At 37.8% G+C, this 14,216-nt stretch overlaps 1 protein-coding gene across 1 annotated transcript in view; it reads right to left on the bottom strand.

Annotated features, from left to right (window-relative positions):
• Positions 1-9,481: 9,481 nt before the first annotated feature.
• SDC2 (syndecan 2) overlaps positions 9,482-14,216 on the bottom strand; it is a 64,462-nt gene continuing 59,727 nt past the window's right edge. The window contains exons 4-5 of the mRNA XM_085303179.1: positions 13,010-13,145; positions 9,482-11,709 (exon numbers count right to left, since the gene is read on the bottom strand). Coding sequence (XP_085159305.1) covers positions 11,546-11,709; positions 13,010-13,145 — 300 coding nt within the window. The 3' untranslated portion in view covers positions 9,482-11,545. The remainder of the gene's footprint in view (positions 11,710-13,009; positions 13,146-14,216) is intronic.

Raw genomic sequence — 14,216 nt, forward strand, 5'->3', positions numbered from 1 at the left:
CCGCGGGCGCGGTCTCGCCTCGGGCCGCGGGCGGCTGCGGCGCGGCCGGCGCCTGTGCGGCCTGCGCTCGTTTCCACAGCGGCGTGTTTACAAAAAGCGCTTGGGTGAACGAGCGCGATTACGTCTGTAGATAAGATCTTAAAATACAAACGTGGGTCTTAATCTGCAAACACTTGCCTTGAGGCGCTTGATTAGCGCCGTCTGGGCCAGTGGGGCTGCCCAGGCGCTCGCAGGTAAGCGGTTAGGATCAAAGCCCCTGGTGCCTTTCCAGAAGGCTGCTGTAGCAGGAAGACAGTGAAGAATTTCCCTCTGATGCACAACGGTAGTCTAATACTCATGAACTCGCTCCCAAGTGAAAGGCTGTAAAGAGCTCATGAGCTTCGGCAGAGAGTGTGTCTTGAGGGGTGTGAGAGACGTTTTTGTRAGATGTCTGTCCCTGCCAGCCTGGCTCCTCCGTGTGTTTATTTTAGATGACTCGCTTGTATTTTTTTTTCACTTGTATTTCTCAATGCACAATCTAGATAATGAATTTTTGCAGCTGGGGCTGTGTCCTGCTCTATACACATCACAGAGCATGCCAGTAGGATGAACTAATACATTTAGTATTAAATGGCTCAAGCTGCCACAGTTCTTGAGAGCCCTGATCCACYGAGGATGGTAACTGTTTAAATGAAACGCAACTAAATTGTTATCATAGACCCTCCTGTCTATTTCCTGTGGATTCTGTATATTCYTTTCTTTTCCTGTCCTATAAGCTTTGTGTCACACTCTAGGACTGTATCTCTGAAAGGAGATTATACACAGTGATTAGTAATTATAAACACTTTGCTGTAAATCGTACCAGAAAATATTCCATCCTCAAAGGGTAGCTGTTGCAGCATCAACACCTTAACCACCAATGTTAGATTTTCCTTTTTGCTTTCAACGAGAAATAGAAAGAGGTCTGGATGAGGAGGAGGATGTAAAAGTGCACTTTTAGGATTTGAATTTAGGTTTTAGGTTGATTTGGGGAGTGATCCGTTATTCCATTTTCTCCTATTAAAGKACTTCCTGAAACCTCTTCCCCATTATTTTTATCTGAATAAGCTTGTTTTATTGATCTTTCCACAGCCAARGAGTTAGAAAGATGAGTAATGATGGGCTATCTTTTTTTCACTGTCATCAAATAGTGAGAAGGATGGAGAAATCCTGGCATTGTCCATAATCCCAGCTCAGAGGGAAAAGGAGAACCCTCTGCTCATCTCTTTGTTGTCTTTGCCTGAGAAGCAGTAGTTAAGAGCCAGTAAAAAGATGTAAGAACAATTCTCTTTAGCCAGCAATATGCACAAGTCTGTGGGTTTGAAACGCATCAATATCCACTAGCCCCAAGAAAGGTATTTCCATCACACCCATCTTTTATGTTATTTCCATCATACCCATCTTTTATGTTATTTGCTCATATTTTGCATGATTCCCTAAATATATAATCTTTGTTTTCCTCTAGTTTGCAGCTTGAGGATTTTCAGATTACTTTTCTTCCCTCCTAGGGAGTGTAATTGTAAATCAGGGAGAGGCTGGAGCTGAGGAGACCTGTGTTTMCCAGACCTTATAAACTATACTGAGCAAACTCCTAGGCCCCATCCTGAAAGCACCCATGTCATCCACCTTGCATAGTTTTGAGCTCATTAAGACTAATCAGGTGCTTGAAGTTCCACCTATGCCATCCGTATCTTTATAGGGATGGTATAATTACAATAGCATCAGAGTAAATAACATTCAAGAAGGGGATTGGTTATATATGAATGCCAAAAATRAACAGAATTATCAGATTATAACTTCATGCTTCAGGGAATAAGGCAGTATCTAATGCCTAGAAAGGGGAATGAAATCTCATGTGAGGACAAATGACACTTACCTACTGCTGAATTATTTCACCTTCTATTATAAATGGATCTTGAGTCTCTTCCAGTGTGACAGTTGCTTGGTACAATGCTTCTCCATACATGCAGAGGGAATTACATTATTTCACTGTGCTTTGTTATTCTAGTCTGTTCAGGCTGCATATTTTCTGGAGCAAGAACTGCTCCAGTGGTGTCCTCAACTTCACTGAAGTCTCTAAAATGCTATTATATTAAAATAATATGAAGAAATCACAAGTGTATTCACATACTAATTACTATGTAAAGTGGAGAGGGAAGAAAGTAGGAGATTCCTTTGAAAAGCTGCCAGCACAGGTCCAAACACAAAAGGTGTTTGAAGCAGGAGCACAACTGTATCAGCCTGAAGGAATTACCAATATAGCAGCTATGCTTGTTTATAAATCTGCTCTAAATTTTATTACATTTGTTTATTTTACTGAAGTATTTACCATTTTTTTAACTCTGTTTCCTAAGGGCCCACACTGTATTTCAGTACCACTGGAAGATGTTTTCTTTATTTAAAGTTTCTYTTTGGTGCTTTCCACTGTAGTCAGATAATTATGGACTGCTAATTAATGAAAAAAATATCAGCTTTTATTTCCTCTTCCCTTTTCAGTTAAAGAAGAAGGAAATAAATATTCTTAAGTTTTCATGAAGTGCTGTTTTTCAGCTCTTCTTGGGAAAAGATGTTCAAGCTTGACCCTGGCTTCTAAGTCTTTCTGTTTATATAGCCTGGCAGCAAGTTAGGGCATATGATGGGTTAAAAGGGAAGGAGATTATGAAAGAAGAACATGATGGCATCTAGCCTTTCACACAATTCCTGCTACATTTTCTGCTGTTATATCAGAGACTCTTATTTTCGTGTTTCAAGAGCATAGGTAGAGAGCATAATCTTTGAAAACCCTGCATTGGTAGGGTGTGCTTGCTTGGAAGCCATCTTAGCTGAGGCGCRTCCAGTGCTCTGTAGGTTTACTGTCAGAAGTTGCCCCAGGTTGCTTCAAGTCTGTATATATTCTCATACTAAGCTGATGCAAGCCAACAAAATTCGACCTCTCTTACTTAAATAAAATCTCCTCTCTGATCAACACAAGCCAACATAAAGCTACCAGCAGAATGCTACCATACACACGCTCCAGAAACATAGTAATGCTGGCAGTTGCAAGCCCTGGGTCCTTACTCAGCCTTGCAGTGGAGGCAGGCTGCACTGGCAAAAACAGCAATGAACACACGTACTCCACGGATGCTGTGATGCCAGCTACTCACAACCTGACAAAAGTTCTGTCAGCTAAACTTGCTAGTACAGACATGGCCTCATAGTGCCAGTTCTCCTGCACATTATGACAAGATTATGCTGAGMAGCAACATCTTTAAAATACCACAGAAGCATTTTTTTAAGCACTGGTGGAAATATTGTTCCCTCTTGAATCTCCTTATAAACTGTGTGACTTGTGGTGTCACTGCTGGAGGACAGCGCACAGGCACTTGATGTAACACACCAGAGATCCAAGGAGTCCACTGTCTATTCTGTGGGCAGGCTCCAAGTAGCAGTTGGTCCAGCAATATGCATGAAGGAGTCTTCCTTTACCCCTGTGTTTACAAAGCAAAGGCATATGGATGCCTAGAACCACTTATCATATATTTGCAAATTAAATGCATTAAAATCCCATTAAATAATACTGCTCTAAGTAACTGTCCTTATGCTGAACTAATTCAACTATATACACTTTCCATCTCCATGTACATTAAATATCAGCAACTCTCTCCACAACAGGTGTATATCCTTTATTGGGATATTATAATATCATAGTATTTTGTGATGATAAAATCAAACTTCAAATTATTCACACATTTGTCCCAAACAAATTTAAATCCATAGATACTTCTAAAAATCCAAATAMAGTGTATGTTTTCTTTCTGGATATATGGACTAGAGTAAATGGAATCCTCTACCCCTCTATGTACCAAAGCAGCCCTTTATTCATAACTCATCAGCTGCAATGGTGAGTTCAAAGGATACCCAGAGTTATACCTATGCATGAAAACATAACTACACCCTCAACAGGGCTAGGGGCTGGATTGAAGTATGTGAAAAATACTGCAGACAATCTTCACGGAGGGATGGCAGAGCAGGAGTTTGATATCTCTAGGTAAGGACACTTTGGTCAGCTGTTGTCCTGGGAAGGGGAGCCACAGACAGAAACTGATTGCCAAGATGGTTTGTTGCTGTCTGAACAGGTTTAGAAATGAGGGAGGTTTGTGCATGATGGATTTTGAATGCAAAGAGATAACTCCCTACTCTGTAACGGTGCAAAATTTAGACCCAGATTTATCAGTATCTCCTTCTGACTAGGTTTATCTACAAGATTCAGAATTTTGGCTGGATGTCCAAGTCAAGTAGAAATAGTATAGCATTATAGCACATGCAAAACTGTGATTCTGCAAGACAGCCAATATGTGACTCACTGTCAAAAGTAAATTCAGTTTTGGAGTCTATCTGCTGCAGACAGTGGAAAAAGTTGTACATCTCTTCTGATCCTCTATGGTATAATTAGAAGATGATATGATTCTTACTCAGATTTGCAGTCTTTCAGATCACTGTTTGAAAGATTTGATACACATACTGAAAAATGATATGATACACTATGTGTAAARTCACATGTTGCTCATTTAAGAGTAGATACAGTTTTTCTTAGTGGCTCTCAGATCTTTATGAACACGTATCTAGGAATAGGAAAGAGAACACCAACTGCACTAGGGAAGCATGGCACTGACGGCAGGAGAAAAGGAAGAGAGGATCTGAGAGGGAACTGAAAGAATCAAGGAAAAACAGTATTTGCAGCTTAAGAATCAACATTAAAAGTCTCAGCAGGAAAGGCTGAAGTAAAATTCTGCTTAGCCTTTAGTGATTGAATGTCTGTTACAAAAAGCACAGACTGGCAGAGAAAAGTTGATGATTTCTTTCTTCCAGAGCTGTTACAAAAATCAAACCATGAACCAGGAAAAGTCAGATAGCTGAGCACCTGTGACCAGTTCTTGAGATGATAAAAAAAGCTTCAGATCCTTTGATGACTTGTCTGTAGGTATAAAATTCTCTCTCTCTTTTTTTTTTTTTTTTTTTTTTTTCATTTTCAGGCTCTTTTTTGATAAAACAATTTGTGAGCTGAAAAAGCAGGAAACCTTGTGTTCTTCCAACCTATGAGAAAAAAAAAGACTGAAACCTACTGATTTTAAAGTTCTAGCAGATACTGCAATTGGAATTACTCAGTTCATTCAATTCAGTAACTACAAAAAATTTTGCCTAATAAGTAAGTTATTTTCAATAAATGTATAACACATTTTTGATGAACTTCACTCTGATGTGTCTAATATATTTTTCCWAATAAGAAGAGCTAATTTTTTGTTCTTAATGAGATTCCAATTTCCATCAAAAAACAGATTGAAATAAATATTTACCATTTTTCACAGAATAGAAAAACTACAATATAACTTAATATATATTAATCTATGTAACWGCATAAATATTTAGATAGCATATGCTCCTGCAGGTTAACAAGTATTCTTGTTCACTAACCAGTGAAAACTAACATTCTTTTGGAAAATAACTAAGCATATGCAAAACATGGTAAAAGCTGGCAACTGAAATCAGAGTTTCCTGCTGCTGCTTGAATTGTAAGTAAAATCAGTAATTTAAATTTACTGTGACCCTTGAGGGAGCTTTTCCCACAAGTTGCAGATAATGAAGATCTACTAGAACTGGTTTAAAAGTCTTCCACCAAAGGTACGAAGGTCATACAGCCCCTAACCTAGAAGCAAGGCACCAGACCAAAGAAGAGTCCTTCATTCAAGCTTTCCAGTCTGAACAGAAGTTAAAATGTGCCATCAGCAATCTAAGAATCAGTCCCAGAAGCTGTTCGTTCACAAGACAACTTTTTTCCTAGTTAGCATGAGCTCAGCTAGCACTGTAAGCTGGTCCAGAAGGAAGTRCACACTTCATTTTTTTCTTTTCCTTGCAAGAGGATCTTCTGTTAGTTCTGTGGTAATGAAAATTATAGGGATGAATGATGAAGACTGAACTTTCGACTGTTTTACATTCTTTCAGTACTGTTTAGTGTGATGGTTGTTGACTTCTCCTGTGCTGTTATATTTAGAAAGGCAAGTAGGAGGGAGATGAGTGTTAGTATTATAGGTTATGACACAAAAACATCAAAAAGAAAGTCTGTTCCCATTGCTCTTTGGTATTCTCTAGGGAGTTGCAGTATTTAGAGAGAGCTCTAGTTCCACTACACAAGCACAAAAAGGTGGACACCAAGCTTTGCTGAGATTCTAAGACTATGTCTGGACATACAGGGTGGGTGGGTAACTAGGATGCAGAACTTGTCCATTCACTGAGCTTGGTTTCCCACAGACATTCATACTCCCTGTCAGTCAAGGCTGGGGCAGAACTATCAGAATGAAGGAATTCTCTTGACTTGACCTTCAGACATAAGAGGTTGTAGTCTTCAACCCCAGCCCAATTACAACACAATTTTTAAGCCACAATATTAATTTAAAAACAGAAAAACTCTGCAGGCTGTGCCATAAACATATTTAATTTCAAAGTAGTTGGGACTGGTGCAAGTTTGATGACTTTAAAGCATGAAGAAAAGAAATGGTGAGTTGCTTCAGTACCCAACAGCATGTCCCAGCTGCAAACCCCTAGTCACAAAACCCATCTGTTCTTTTCTACCAAGCCAAGAGTTTTCCAAGTGCAATGAACTCCCTGGTCTTTGCCTCCTGCTGCCTTTTCAGTACCTCCCAGGGATAGCAACAGGAGCACAGGGTCAACCCTGCAGATGCTCTACACATTTTGCTATAGCAGTTCCTCAGCAAATCTGGGAGAACAAGCAACCAGCAGAAGCTGAGACTAGCAGYATCAGCAGTAGGTAGCACAGCTCTCTAACTTGCTGGGTAGCTCTGTGMAACTGAGAGTCTCTAGGATATGTTACCAACATCTACCCACTCCCCTGCATATGGATTCTCTCTGTAAAGAGCAAATCCAGTGTGATGACAACAACTCAAGACAGTAAAATTGCTTGTGACTTCCAGGGGAAATTCTGTACTGTCAGGACAGTTTTTCTTTTTGCCTTTCCTTTTACTCATCCCAAATGCATTTCTCTGGTTCTAGGTGGTCATTCATTTCCCCCTCCTCAGCTAGCAACTAAGATGAAGCACTGCAAACACAGGGAGAGATCTGCACTATCTCCACCCACATGAGAGGCTAGTCTCCACATCTGATGCACATGTCAGATTGGTTCACAGGGGTGAGGGCAGCAGACCACATTTCCATTTCTAGCTATACATAGCTTAAGTTCTATCATTTGCTTATTTTTAAAGCAAAAATACACAACTAACTTTATTTCTCAGGGAAAGAAATCTCTACAGAGAATCTTTTCCACCAGCAGGGTTGAGTTACAGCCTCCTCCACTTCCCACCCACACAGCTGAACCCAACGCCTGGTCATCAGAGGAGTCAGAAAGAAATAAGATGCATGTGTCAGCAGGCCTGGGCTCCCRTGCCAATTCCTTAGCAAACCAGTTCTGTTACAGTCACAAACAATTCCAGGACCATAACATGTGCCAGGAAGAGGGATACTTGCAGTCTCTTTTCATGGAAAAACTGCATATCAAATTCAGGCTTCCTGAACTAGAAGAAAGTCATAGAAAGGGAATGCTCTAACAATTCACAGCACTAAGTTTTCACATGGAGGTTCATCAGCTGTGCAAGAGGTCAAATGTAATGAAATTAATAWTAAAAATTCATTAAAATTCATTGTTCATAATGCTCATTAAAAATGAACATCAATATTGCAAATTCCTTACAGGAAATTATGACAGTTTGATTAAACAAACACTAAGTAACAAATATAACTGATTGCAAGTTCAAAAAGTTATCTTGCTKTATTATTTCTCTATAAAAATAAGTTTTCTGTCTTAGCAAAGTTTTTCCTCTCATTTTATTTTTCCTTTCCCTGTTTGTTTACTTGAACAGAGGATATAATACTAAGTATACTATTGTCATCCCCTTCACAGCAATAGTTTGGATTTTATATCTATATGGATTCTTTCTTTCCTTACACAAAGGTTTTCTCTGTTCCATATGTTGCTTAAAAATAGTATTTGGCATTTAAGACTGAACTCCTTAATCATTTCAATACACAGGTCTAGGGGAAAAAGGAACAAAATATCCAGAGTTATGAATATACTGTTCTCTTATTAGGAAATCAGTTACTAACAAAAGGACAATTTACAGGATTTTGGTTTTAATTTATTCAATTTCAATTAAATGTAATGCTCAAAGACAGAAAAACTAAGTTACGCAGTCCATAAACATAACTACTTTTAAAGCCAAAAAGCAGAGGAACCAGGATGTCAACCTCTGAAATTATTTTTCCATGAATAAAACAAAAGATGAGAGAGTTCTTTTAACGTAAGCTTTAGGTAACTTCCATTCGTCTTCATTTGCAAAGAATCTAAAAGGAAGTAGCCATTTATAACCCAGAGTAAATCAAAGCAAATGGCATTTACATTACTACTATAGCATATCGTTCACAAGGAAACGCAGTATCGGGTTGCTGAGGAGTTTTGCAATTGCTCCAGCAGCTCCAGTAGAGTACAGCCAAAATGGTCTTTAGGAAAAGCCATCCCAAAGATGCAGATGCCGCTACAGGCWTGAGGGGGAGCACCCACAGCCTGGCACTGGGACTCACAGCTGCCCAGCAACATCTATTAGTAGCTAGAGTATTGCTAGAAACACATCCAGGAAGGCGACAACAAAGGCRAGCAAAACTGAAGCCCAAGTAATGCTAGGACGTCTCAATTGCARGGGAAGGGCATTCAGCTGCTGCTTTCTTTTGAAGAGCATTGCTACAAGACAGATATCTGCATCAGCCTATTTTTCTAATATATGAAAACTGAACCAATTGCTTATAATCAAGATGATAGCTCTGTTAGAATTTTACTCTGATAGTATAGTTTGGCATTGAAAACAGAATGGAAAAGAGAAAAAAGGATAAATGCTATTAACATGCCTACTGCATCTACCCCTCTGTTTGGGAGGGTGGGAGGAAGGGGAAGACTGAGATGCTTTGTGAAGTATGTGTACATAGCCAAAGTGTTACATCGCTGCTGCATATAACAGAGAAGGTAATGGATGTGCAGGGAAAAAAGAAAAAAAATAAAAATAATAATAAAAAAAAACAACAAGAGAGGTGAAATAGAGCTGAAACACTTTACCATTGCTGATAGTAAGCAGATGCAGGAAGAACCARAAAAGCATAATATTTGATGGCCAGGATAATTAGAACAGATGTCCATGGAAGGTAAAATGGCCTTTACATTAGGTATAGAGACAGAGYGTAAAATTCATAAAGAAAAAAGATGTTAATATCAATTTGCTTGTGAAAAGAGGAGGAGATAAATTATCTGRTGTTTCATATTTATAACTATAGTTACAGTGATATTCATTATACCCTTAAAGAAAATTGACATCTACCTTAAGCAAAGTGGGCTTCAAAAAACTGGATGTCAGACTATACAAATAAAGTATTAGTTTAGGCATGGTAGACTTTATTTTGGCACTTTAACAAATGCTTTATTTTACAGCAGTGGCACAGCATTTGCCAGAAATTTTCTTTTCTTGGCACAGTTATTTCAAGCAGTTATTTTATTAATTGAATTTCACTAAATATTGCACAATAAGATATACCTGTTAAATTCTTACCCTGTTTTTACTTGTTGAACTTGTATGGCTTTGGAAAACTGCCAGTAAAAGTAAGTAATTTAAAAAGCAATATATTAAATATTTTAGCGCAGGATAGCTTTCATTTTTCCTAAATGACCACTGAATTTGGGACAGCAACAAATACAAGTTATGCACCTCTTATCTGAAAAGCTACCAGATCTTATTTACAATACATTGCTATTTCTGAGAATCAGTTCAATTTGACATTCTGAACAGCTTTTTAAGAAATTTCAAAATCAGAAAAGTGAGTTAAGAGATCAGAAGACGAAGCCATTTGTCTTACGAAGCATCATATAGGGAGGCAGACTATCGTCTTCTCCATGTGTCCCTCTTTCCAATACCTATATGTGGTCTAAGCAACAGAGCCTTTTCTCTTCTACTTGGAATATTTCTTTCTTCTCTTATGAAGATATTCCACTTCTCCCAATTCTTCTGCTGGAGTCCGAGCAGAATAAAACAAAATTCTCCAAAAGGTAGGGGAAAACAAACCCAAACAACAAAATCAAGAACTGATATACATAGAAAATGAAACTGGGTACTCCTTTCAATTTTACAGTACTGAAAACAGCTTGCAGGAAGAACAGGTCTGTGTCAATTCTGCCATTAAATATAATGCAAAGGTTGAATGACTCATAATTCATACACCAGATGTGACATTTAAACATCCCAGGTTTTCCCTGCCATTTCAGCAATAAATCTGGTCCAAGAATCAGCCTTATCAACAGCTTTTTTCTTTCTATTGGTCTTGATTTCTAACAGATGTAATTTGTGACATTAAAACATAACCAAGTAGTCATAAAAAGAAAAACGTACAAAAGTATATCACAATGGAATTCTCAGTATTAGGCCACATGATTTATTCAGTAGTGTTTATGTTCCCAAATTACAATTATGTCTATCCATGTAAGACTACAAAAGTTACCATTAGAATTGTCTGTGCTTATAAAATACCAACGTTTTCTTTTACTGTTTTATACTCATTAACACCAGTCTGCGACAAGTTACATATAATCATAGGCACTTCAAAGGCTTTAAAAGACGTTTACAACTTAAATGCATTTTTAAAGAACAAAAATTTAAACCCCTACTTGTACCTTCAAATTGCAAATAATTAACAAATACAGTGGCCATAGAAATCTGCAGCAACTTCTCAAAATACTGTTAGAGTCTTTGGGTTTGCTTAGGTTTGTCAGTAGCTTACTTCAAATCTTCCTTACAGAAGATTTGTTTAGTAAGAACACGACTATACAGTTTGTAGTAATAATCCAATTTTACACATTAATTTGCTGTTACAAATCTCACTGAAGCTACAGGTACACTGAGGAACAATGCAAAGTGTAAAATTGATATTCTGACACTTAAATTTATACAAAGTGGAGGTTAAAGTTTACAGAGCTGAAAAATTACACTAAAAGTTACTGTTATCTGAATTATCTGAAGACAAATTGCACCATGACAACTACAAAAGGCATTTTTTTTGGAAACAGATAAATTAATGAAATAAAAACTAACTTGTAAGGTCAATCTGAGACATGCTGACAAAAATTAAACAACTTTCATTGAACCATAGGATAAAACAATCATTTTCATTATATTTATGCATAAAGTTTTAAAAATGATTCAGTGAACATCAATGGTTTTATAAAATAATGCTTTGCCACTGTTATTCACAGAACACTGCAAATGTTAAGTCTTAATTTTACATTTTTAAAGGAATACATGAAAAGTTTTAAATACAATGGGATTTTTATCATAAAGGTGCCATAATGGCTCTTGAATGAAAAAACAAAAAATCTTCATTATTCTATGCAAAAGCTTTATTTAAAAAAGTTCAGTGATCTCATAAATAGAGACACTAAATAGGAATTTTATGCATAAAACTCCTTAGTAGGTGCCTTTTGATAGGCAGCACTAGATGGTTTACGTTCACCAAGATCGTAGCTGCCTTCATCCTTCTTTCTCATGCGATATACCAGCAGCAGGATAAGGAAGATTGCAAAAAGAAAACCGATAACTCCACCAGCAATAACAGCTGTAACGAAAGAAACAAAGAGATTCACAATATGCCAGAAAAACAGGTTCAGCACCATGTTTCTTTTTCAACTCACACAATCAATTTACCGTTATTTCCAAATTACAGAAAATGAGACCCATTGAGCAACTGTCTTGATCATTAGTACGCTGAAATATATTCTCAGAACATCTGTTTGTTTTTCTGAAGGAAAACATTTAAAAGGACATTCCACCTAAGAGTTAGCAGTCCAACAATCCACAATTCTAAGAAAATAGTAAGAACAATTCAAACCCCTCAATTAACAGAACTACCAATACTGCCAGAACATGAAGTAGTCTTCATTAATAATAAAACCTAACTTCCTTTCAAACTGCTTTTTCAACAGTTAAGATGTAACCTTCTCAGCTTTAAGAGGACTATTGTGCTACCCTAGCTAAAAAATAGATAATCCCATTTCTCCATCAGTTTTTACTCTGTGACTCTAGACTAAAATGAATTTCCTAATGATGAGTAATAGAAGAAAATAATTCATGTAACACTAGAAATAGAAGCAATATATTTATCATGTACTTGCTAGTATGTAGAAAGTAACAACTCCAACTAAACTTCAAAAGCAAACCTGCATGCTTCCACTGATGTAGCTATTTTTATCTCAACATTTCCATGCTCAGAGTAAGATCAGGTCCAAAACTGTGTGGCTTCTATTCCCTTTCTCAGCTCCCAACACCCCTTCCCAGGACAAAAGGGAAAAGTATGCCTATAAAGACAGTTCTTAGGGAAGAAAAAAAAAAAAAAAAAAGCACCAGTGCTACCCTCGCTCAAACTTAAGTGTTCTCTGTGAAACTGGTGGCCAGCCTGTGTACTCCATATCCTGATGAGAGTAATCCCCCTGCCTCTCTTCATCCCCTTCTCTTTCTCCMTCCATCCCTTCCTTTCCTTCCTCCCTCCCTCCCTGCAGTCGGCTCCTCCAGGCAGCGCCCCTCTGTGCTCTTGGGACTGGGAAACATATTTCTGTACCACAGGTATCAACCCAAATTGCAACTCCCTTTCTGAGCTGTGGAAGCTCCAGATACTCCATAGGCAGTATTCAACTTCTGGGTGTCAAAACAATTACTACTGACTTAGCTATTAAAAAATTCCAAAAGATGCCCATCTCATTCTCCTCAAATAAACCACTGACTACTCCACAGAAATGCCCGATGCTGTAAGAACCTACTAGCAAAACCTAAATGTTGGTATTTGCATTACTTCAAATGGATCACCACTCTATCTTCTATGTCATTTCTGGTGAAAGGGACCTTGGCAAAGTATGCCTTACCTGCCAGAACTTCTGTTCTCTGAAAAAGGTTTTCTGAATGTTTCTCAGTGAACACGTCAGTGTCATCTCCTGGCTCATCATTATTTTTCTTAGCATCTGTCTCAGGCCTTTCTTCTTTATCAATTTCTTCAGGTGACTGTGGTATAAAAAGGAAAACAAGCATATTTTACAGACTGAAAGCACTGCAAATTCTGCACAGTCACCACTAGCCACGGACAGTCAGAAAGCTATGGCTCTACACACACACTTCATACTGCTGAACACAGCAAACGGGATGTTTCTGACAGCAGAAAGCTGTACTAAACATTGTAAATCGATCTAATCATCATTATGATGTTAGAATGAAAATTTTCACCTTTGAGTTTTATCTTTTATGTTCTTCTCTCCACCTTCTTCGTGCATATATAAAATTATACTGGATTAAGTCCCAAGTCAACACTCTGGGTAAGCAGAGTGCCTGACTGTAAAGCTCCATGCGCATTTTGAAGAACCATCACCTCGGCGGACAAGCTCTTAGGAAGGCATCCCTTTGGGAACAACTATCTTCCCTAACTTTGAGTATTAACAACATTAGAGAATGATCTAATCTACAGTATTTTAACTGTCTACTTTGCAATCAATAAAAAGACAGGACATGTCATTGTAAAGAGGATTAGGCCATCTACAATGTAAGTACATAAATTTAAGTGCGATGATTCCCACCCTGAAATGCTACAATTCTGTTGCATCTCCTTCCTGTTCAAGTGAGAGGTAACAGACTCGATAAAAAAATTCTGTAGTTTTACCATAAACCCAGCTGGAGGGGACAATTGGCAGAGATATGAGGATTGGCAGAGATAATGCAGAGGTTAACAAAAAGTACAGTTTAATGTAAAAAACAAAAAACAACCCCCCCCCCAAAAAAAAATCTTTATTTGGGGAAAGAGCACTAAAATGCTTAAAACTCCCCAACGTATTTTTAGCAAATAGCCGTTAAATGCTGCTAGTGTTTATACGTATAATGGTCTTTAAATGAAATAACAATACTGAAATTAACACCTCAGATACATTATGCTCAGAACACCCATGAGGGTAACTTAGAAAATTGGTGGTAGAAGAAAATTCTGAAATATTACATGGAACCTGGGAAGTATTCAAAATACAGTTAAATAAAGTTTTCCTTTGAGAGGGAAAGTTTCACATAGAATTCTAGATTACCTCTTTGAGA

This window comes from Rhea americana, unplaced genomic scaffold (genome assembly GCF_003343005.1).
Source record: "Rhea americana isolate MKP2758 unplaced genomic scaffold, rheAme1 scaffold_0, whole genome shotgun sequence".
Taxonomy (NCBI): domain Eukaryota; kingdom Metazoa; phylum Chordata; class Aves; order Rheiformes; family Rheidae; genus Rhea; species Rhea americana.